Here is an 8407-nt window from a genome sequence, read left to right as displayed (position 1 = left end):
ACTCTTAAAATGAATGTGACCTACCATCCCCTGTTGTGACCCTCCAGGCAAAAACTCAGCCCACCAGTCATACATTGTGCTCTCTCACGGGCTTGGCAACCCCTCCGTTTTCAGCCTGATGGGTCAAATGATGTCACAAGCAGCGCCAGGCCTGCAGTCTGCACACACAGAAAGAATGGAAGTTAATATGGGAAGCAACTGGGGCCACGCCACACAACAGGATACACTTATTTGCAAGGTTAGGATACACTTATTTGCAAGGTTGCAAATGCAAGTTTGTTGCATTCTAAGGATCACACTCAAAGCTTCTTCTGAAACACTTCATTTTAAAAAAAGAAAACCAAAGGGGACTTTTCTGAGAGTGAGGATTCACTAGGGCTCCTTGCCAAACTTAGACTTGGTGGCAAACTCAGGTTTTCCCCCAGGCAATGTGCGGAACATCCCTGATAAAGACTTTCCGAAGCAGTAACATCAGATCAAAGAGACATTGCCTTATCCCCATCATAAAAGAACGCAATAAAACAACCACCAAAATCTAACCACAACACCAGATGCTTTTCTGTAATATTTTATTTATATAGAAATACTTAAAAAAACATGAAGTAGCACCATTACTTAAGTTTTACCTTTATTATGTAGAACTTTAAATGTCAGAAAAATAAAACTCTTGATACAATTTCAAATCTTGTCTCAGCAAATATAATATTAGTATCTGACCATGAGGTTAAAGGCCCTTTATCATAAAATAAAATATACTTTGTTTTTAAACTTTGCTCAGTAAAGTACATTTAAGATCAAGTAACATCACCTACATATACATAAACAAGTGGTAAACAAATGTATTAAAATAGAAATACTAAACTATAGTGGTGCAACAGAATTTTTTTGTAATTTCCACTGAATTCTATTTATACAAATGTTAGAAAGCATCAACAGTTCCTTTTGACTTATGCTTAAACGCTTCCATTTTTTGTAATAATATAGAATAAAATATGCTTTATATCACTGAATAGAAAATATGCTGGGTGAAGCAGATTTAAAAGATTTCTTTTTTTCTGAACCTATAAAAAATCTCCATCCCAACAGAATACTGTTCAAAGTATTACACATTTTATGGTTTTGCAATTCCATTCACAATTGTGTGATAGTAAAATAATACAGTGTTCTTCGCCATAAGGCCATACCAAAAAATAAAAAAGATTTAACCCAGCTACAAAAAAGTTCACTGAACTTAAATTAAAATACTTGTAAACATCTTTGCAATATGAAATATAATTTTTCAAGTCAAAAAAGAATAAAATACTTCAATCTGTATTAATGCAATTTATCTTTAAAACCTTTAAACGTTTTAATATATATAAGAGATATGTTACAGTTTCCTTTTTTTCTTCTTTTTTTCTTTGATAAAGCTGCAGTATCATAAGTTCATTATTATTATTATTATCATTATTATTATTATTAAAAATTCACAGGAAAAAATCTTGCCCTTTCGAGAACATTCAAGAAAAGTTATCCATCCATAGATTTATTTCTCAATAAGCAATCTACCAACTACCAGCACATTATACTAACTGTTCACACGCCATCATAATCCATATGCATTTCCTATTTTAATTTGGGGGGGAGGGAGAAAAAGAGGAGAGAGAGAGAGAGAGAGAGAGAGAGAGAGAGAGAGAGATCATTTGATTTGGAAGCTTGGCCTTAAGAGAAAGTGTAAAAACTAGTCTATTACTAGAATGTCGTTCCTTAATATTTATAGCATGCACCAGGTGTCACAAACATCCCCTTAAACCCATTCCTAAGCTACGGCACACTCAAGAATGCAAGGAAACAAAAACAGAAGTTATTTTTTCAAAAACCAAGATGGTCACCATCCTGCAAAACGTCAGGTTCCCCCACCCCACCCCGTCCCCCGTCTGTTATTATTTATATTATTTTTGGGATGTGCGGATACTGCAGCTTTAAAAGCTCGACACAGATATTATATATATTTATATGCATGTATATAGGCAAGTAGAAGACCTTTTGAAGAAGAGGAGGTTGCTTGTCTGTTGTGTGTCGGGGTGGGGGAGAGAAAGAGGGAGCATAGGAGCCAACTCCGAGAGGTTGAGGTCCCTTTGCCCCCCCAATAAAGTATTTGAGGGAGCTGGGCCCCCCAAAAGTTTATGGGGTGCATCACAGGAGCCAACTCTGAGGGGTCTTTGCCCCTCCATAAAATAATTGATGGGGCGGGCCCCCTAAAATTGGTGGGCATTGCCCTTCAAAAGGGGTGCATGCACCGCATCATGTGATCAATAACATGGGGTGGGGCTTGCCTGGGGCCCCCAATATTTCATTCAAGTTGGCACCCCATGCCTTGCGATCCATTATGCAGGGTGCAGCTGGCCTGGCACACGTCTACACCCATTTTTTAATTCAAGTTGGCACCCATGAGAGGGAGGGAAGGGGGGAGGGAGGGGTCGCGGGTTGGGGACCCTTAGGAAAAGATCCGGATGGCCTGAGTGACGGCGCTGTGGCACACGGGGCACTGGGGCTCCGTCTTCTCGCAGATGCGGTTGGCACACTCCATGCAGAAGAGGTTGTGGCCGCAGGGCACCAGCGCCGCGATCACCTCGCTCTCGAAGCACACGGAGCAGTCGCGGCTGCCTTTCCTCCGCAGCCCCGACGACGAGCACGACGAGCTGGAAGAGGAGCTGGACGACGAGGACGACGACGCCGACGAATCCGACGGCAGGCCCGGCAAGTGGCAGCCCAGCCCGTTGGCGTACAGAGGGTAGGAGCAGGGCGACGAGGACGACGACGGGGCGGACGGCGAGGAAGCGGCTGCAGCGGCTGCGGCGGCGGCAGCAGCGGCGGCCACGGCGGCGGCGATCAGGCGGCCGCCCGGGTCGCTGCGCACCCGCCGCGCCAGCGGGTGCTGCTCCAGCGCCACGCCTCCCGCCCCGACGTGCAGAGGCGGGGAAAGGCGCGTGGGGGGAGGAGGCGGCGGGGGCGGAGGCGGCCCGGCGCCCCGCCTCTGCCCTCCGCTGCTCACCAGCAAGGCCAGGTTGGCGTTCGACGGAGGCGCGCCGCCGCCGCCGCCGGCGGGAAACGCGACGGCTCCGGGCGACGAGGGCCCGCGCTCGAACTGCGACCAGAGCAGCGGCGCGCCGGGCGGAGGCGCCGGCGCCAAGTCGAAGCCGGGCGGGGAATCGAAGGGCGGCAGCTCGGAGGCGCAGCAGTCGGGCGACGAGAGCACCTCGCCGCCGCCATAGACGCCGTAGCCGTTGTTGTTGTTGTTGCCGTTGTGGTGCGGGAAGCTGAGCGACGGGCTGGGCGGGCTGTAGTCGGCCAAGCGGGCGCTGCTGCCGCCGCTTCCTCCGACGCCATTGCCGAAGTACGAGTCGGTGGAAGCGCTGCCCAGCGAGCTGGAGCTGTCGTTGCGGTAGCTGCAGAAGGGCTTGCGGCCCGGCGTCGGGGTGATGCTGGAAGAGGAGGGCGGCGGCGGGGGAGGCGGAGGAGGAGGGGGCGGCGGCGGAGGGGGCGGCGTGGGCTTGCTCCAGAGGCTCCCGGCGCCGCCGGCGGCCAGCTCGAAGCCCACGTCGGTGCCGTTGGCGTGGAAGTCGTTGTCGTCGGTGAGCTCGATGATGCCGCCCGTGCGCATGGCGATGTGCGCCTCGATCTCCTCCCGCGCGCGGTCCACGTTCTCCGGCATGCCGGTCACCTCGAAGACGGGCTCTTTGTCGCGGCTGGGCGTCACGATGTAGGTGTGCGTTTGCTGCTGGATGCGCTTGATGGTGGCCCCCTTGGGTCCCACCACCAGGCCCACCACCCGGTAAGGGACCCGCACTTGGATGGTGGTTTGGCCCGGCAGGTTGGGCGGGCTGGGCACCGTGCCGTTGAGCACGGTGTTTTTGTTCCGGGAGGCGCGGATCATGGAGAAGTGTTCCGCCGCCGAAATGATCTCCCTCCGGGCCATGGCCACATCTTCCTTCCTGCCCGTGACAACGAAGAGCGGCTCCTCCCCGCGGACCGGGGTCTTGATGTAGGTGTTGGTTTTGGCCCGCAACGCTTTGATTTTACAACCTGAGATAAGGCAGGGGGAGGGGGGAGGGAGAGGGGAGGGGAGGGAGGAAAAAGAGGAAGGAAACACGGTTACATCTACTCCAGCTTTTCGGAGTGCAGCAGCTGAACGAGGGGGGCCACCAAGCCAACCTGCCTCTTGGTCCAACATTTCATCCACGTCGAGTTCCATTTGCAAGTCATCACAACCATGCCAGCTTTTTGACACAGGAACACACCCATCTCCGCACCTCGAACCAACCAATATTCCCATTGGCCAAAACAAACAAATAAAAAAAAGCCCCAAAACGTTATTTGCCCAGGATCTCGGAGATAATAAGTTGCAGGGGGGTGGGGCGGCAGAGAGACAACAATACCAAAACACCTCCCCACACCCAACGCAACCACGCTATGAAACGCCAAGTGAGCGGCCACATTTCATCCATCGCGAGCGGGCAACCCAAATATGCAACGCCCCCTTTTATATATATATAAAAATAAAATAAAATTAATAAATCCACACTCGTGCTCCGCACATTCCAGGGGAGGGGAAGGGAACCCGGGGGGGGGGGAGTGGAAACAAGCCCGACGGGGATGACATACACAGACACACCGAGAAATACAAAAAGGTACCAGCAGCAGCAGCAGCCCTCTTGAAGACACCCGCTTCGTAATGCAGATGCTTTGAACCTAACCCCCCCCCCATTGTTCACCTCCTTGCCGCTGCCTGTAAGGAAACACCCATCGATTCCTAACTATTGACAAATAAAAGGCGCGCGCACTGACCAGCATCCGCTTGCATTTTTGCGCACACAGAATCAAATCAAAAGGGTTTTTTTAGGGCATAAAAGGGGGAGGGGTTGTGCTGCGAGATGAGGCGAAAACATCTGGATGCGAAAGGCGTCCTCCACCTCTGCTCTGCTTCACTTTCTTTGTCTAGAGTGGAAGTGGCGGCGGGGGAGGGAGGGAGGGAGAGAAGGGTGTTGAGAAGAGGCGGCCAGGTTAGCCATCATCACAAGCCTGCAATTTGGACTCGAGGGGGCGAGCCGTGTTGGCATCTCGGGAGGCAAAAGGCATCCACAGAAACCCAGGGAGGAGACAGCAGCTAGAGAGAAGAAGCAAAAAAACCTCCCCTCGATTCCCACCACACATCTCTCTCTCACACACACACATACACACAAAGACGGTCGAGCCAAGCCCCCACCTTGCCTGCCCACGATCTCGGCGACATGCTCCGAGCTGGGCACCGGGACGCATTCGGTCATGTTCACGCTCTTCTTGCGCGGCTCGTTGTCGTAAAGGGAGCCCGTCTCGTCGTTGTCCAAGCCCAGCAGGGAGAGCTGATCCAAAGCGATCTGAAGGGCTCTTTGGTCATCCAGGGTCTCCCCGCCTCCTCCTCCACCACCGCCACCTCCTCCGCTCCCATTCCTCTCCATGTCGGCAAACAAGGAGCTGGGCATAGTCCCGGGTGGATGTGGGGGGATCGCGCCCTCCGCTTCCTTTCCCTCCTGCGCTCTCGGATCAGGAGTGGGGGGCGGGGGTGGGGAGGGAGGGAAGCAGGGAAGGGAAGCAGCACCAACACACACACACACACCAGGAGAAGGGGGGAGGTGGAAAGCAGACACAAAGGAAACAGCCAAGGCAGATGGCCAGCAAACGGCAGGACGAGGAAGCGGTTGGAGAAGCCCGGCAAGCAGATCCTGGATGCTGGCTCAGAACAAAACAAAACGGGCAAAAATGCTCAGATTGTAATTTCCTTGCGCGCCGCTTTAAAAAAAGAGAAGAAGCCCCCCCCTCCAGGGCAATCCGGTTTATAAGATGCTTTCCAAGAAAAGGAGAAAAAATACCCCACCACGACTCCCCCCAAGCTTTTCCCTTTTTCTTCTTCTTCTTCTTCCTCCTCCTCCTTGGGGGGGGGGCGCGGGGGGGCGCGTGCAGAGAATAGAGAGAAGCGCTCCGGTGCTTTTGGCTCCCCCCCTTGAGTTCCTTTGCTGGCCGCGATGGCAGGCGTTTCTTTAAGGAGCCCCTCCCAGCTTCCACTCACTCAGCGATTTCTCTCCCTCTCCCCCTTTCTTTCTCTCTCTCTCTCTCGCTCGCTCGCTTTCTCCTCCTCCTCTTTTCTGTCTGAGCCTCTGCTGCAGCCAGACAGCGCTGGGGAAAGGGGAGCGGGGGAGGGGAGGAGAAATCAGAGCGCCGCAGCGTAAGCGGCCGGGAAAAGCGAGCGAGCCGAGGGGAGCCGCCGACAGCGCCGCTGGAGGAGCCGATTGGCCGGGCCCGGCGGAGGGGGGCGGGCCGGCTGGGCTGCTTGGCCCCGCCCCTCTAAGGCAAGGCTCCTTTTCTTTGTTGTCTAATGCAGAACAATAAAGGGGGGGGGGCGTGAAGAGAGAGAGAGAGAAGACCCAGAAAGAAAGAAAGAAAAAGCCACCCTGTCGATCTGTCTATGTCTACATAGAAAATCTTCCGCGCATTCATCAAGTCAGCGCCGACCCAACATGACACTTCATGGCTCTTGCGGCATTGCAAACCGAGCGCTTGCAAACCCGTTTCCCATTCGGAAAAGGGGGTTCGTTTCTCCTCGTTCCCCAAGGGATCTCTCTCTATCCATTCGGGGTGCGGTGGTTTTTACGCAGGGAGGATAAAATGCTGGTCCCGGGTGATGGGTGGAGGGAGGGAGGGACCTTTGCGCCGGCCCAAGGAGCCACGCGCGGCGCTTCCTGCGAGCAGCACCGGCAGCAGAGGAGAAGGCGGGAGGGGTGTGGCTTGGGCTGACAGTGTCTCTTTAAAAAGAAAAAAAAAGAGGGTGCCTAACTTTCCGATGGAAAAAAAAGAGGAACAGTCTAAACTGCAGCAGAAAGCGGGGTTTTAATTGCAACCGGGGAAACCCCTGTGTCCCGCCCCCCTCCACACACACACACACGCACACCTTTCCTCCTTTTTAATTTGGATGCCTGCAACGGGGTTTGTGGGTGTGTGTCAAGCGATAACCTCTGAGCAAGTGCAAAGCAGCGTGCGCTCTCCCCTCGCATTCGGGGGCGTTGGGTGGGAGAGGTTTCCAGGTCAGAGGGGCGTGGCCTCTCCGGGGGGACTTGACAGATCAGAGGGACGCCTTCTCTTTCTTTCTTTCTTTCTTTCTTTCTTTCTTTCTTTCTTTCTTTCTTTCTTTCTTCAAACATAAACTGCGGCGGGCGCAGCGCAAAGGACGCTCAACTTGGAACGCGTGCTCGCACGTGCACACGTGCACAAAAGAAAGGCGAGCTGCGATCGCGGGCTGGCCTGAGGAGCGCGCGTCCAGAGCAAAACAAATACCTCCAACGCAGCCGCTTGAAATCGCGGACACGCCCATCCTTAATTTTTTGCAGCGACAAAAAAATGCAAGCAAAACCCTTTGCGCCTACTAGTCATTTCTGACGAGCGCTTCTTTGTTGTTAACCAGCAAAGATTCTCAATTTGCAAAGGGGGGGGCGGGAAGCATCCCTAACTCTCCTCCTGATTGGAAGAGTGCCGTTCTGCGCTTGCGCCCCGAAGGGTGTTTTGTATTTATTTTATTTATTTTTTTGTTTCCCCGCGCCTGCGCACAGGTCGCCTTCCTCTCCCACCGTTTTAGGGTTTGTACGGACGGAGTGGGAGGGATGCGCGCTGCTTTCCATTCAAGTCGCTGGCGGAGGAGGGGGCGTGGCTTCCTTTGCCGGAGGTTCTGGCTCCGCCTTTGGGAGCCACGTGCACTTTGGGCTGGCAAAGAGGAGGGAGGAGCCTTTCGGGCAGGGAAAGGGGCGGGTTTCTCAGCGACACTTTGTAGCCTGGAGCAGACAAAGAATGCCAGCATCGCGCAGTTGCAGAGCTTCTCTCCGCAAGCGTCGGATGGTGAACGACTCGCGCTCGCTTCTGGGTTAAAGCTGGGGACACGCCTGAGCATCTCATCCCTGAAGAATATTTGCTCCTAGGCAGGGCTGAGCTGCAGCTTTTTGTATCTGCATTATCTATTTAACAGATGCATTTCACGAAGTCCTTTGCTGCCTTCCCTGACGGTTCAAAATGACAGGTGTTTTTGCACGCAGGCAGAAGGTCCATGATTCAATCGTGGCCAACACCAGAAAAGAGCTATGGAGGATCCCTGCCTGTCAGAGTTCCCAGGATTAATAATAATAATAATAATAATAATAATAATAATAATAATAATTTATTATTTATACCCCGCTCATCTGGCTGGGCTTCCCCAGCCACTCTGGGCAGCTTCCAACCAAATTTTAAAATACAGCAATACATCAAACATTAAAAGCTTCCCTAAACAGGGCTGCCTTCAGATGTCTTCTAAAAGTTTGGTAGTTGTTGTTCTCTTTGACATCTGGTGGGAGGGTGTTCCACAGGG

At 52.7% G+C, this 8407-nt stretch overlaps 1 protein-coding gene across 3 annotated transcripts; it reads right to left on the bottom strand.

The window, feature by feature from the left end:
- Nucleotides 1–552: 552 nt before the first annotated feature.
- On the bottom strand, nucleotides 553–5777 carry MEX3B (mex-3 RNA binding family member B). 3 transcript variants are annotated; one of them, XM_083586625.1, is made up of 2 exons: nucleotides 5246–5777; nucleotides 553–4065 (listed from the first exon to the last, which is right to left on the bottom strand). In XM_083586625.1, exons 1-2 carry the CDS (start codon nucleotides 5499–5501, stop codon nucleotides 2477–2479), a joined length of 1845 nt encoding a protein of 614 aa, XP_083442751.1. In that variant the 5' UTR covers nucleotides 5502–5777; the 3' UTR covers nucleotides 553–2476. The 3 variants fall into 3 exon arrangements, with proteins under 3 accessions (XP_083442751.1, XP_083442750.1, XP_083442749.1); XM_083586624.1 differs by lacking the exon at nucleotides 5246–5777 and adding an exon at nucleotides 4828–5225; XM_083586623.1 differs by lacking the exon at nucleotides 5246–5777 and adding an exon at nucleotides 4195–4820.
- Nucleotides 5778–8407: the final 2630 nt, after the last annotated feature.

The sequence above is a fragment of the Podarcis filfolensis genome (genome assembly GCF_964270895.1).
Source record: "Podarcis filfolensis genome assembly, chromosome: 14".
Lineage (NCBI taxonomy): Eukaryota > Metazoa > Chordata > Lepidosauria > Squamata > Lacertidae > Podarcis > Podarcis filfolensis.
This window is presented reverse-complemented; position numbering and strand designations above follow the sequence as displayed.

What these genes read in the sequence shown, in the direction of transcription:
- MEX3B (XM_083586625.1), bottom strand. Translation starts at nt 5,501, where the DNA reads ATGCCCAGCTCCTTGTTTGCCGACATGGAGAGGAATGGGAGCGGAGGA. An exon ending in CGAGATCGTGGGCAGGCAAG is followed by an intron (nt 4,066 to 5,245) that starts GTGGGGGCTTGG and finishes GCCTTATCTCAG; the next exon opens with GTTGTAAAATCAAAGCGTTG.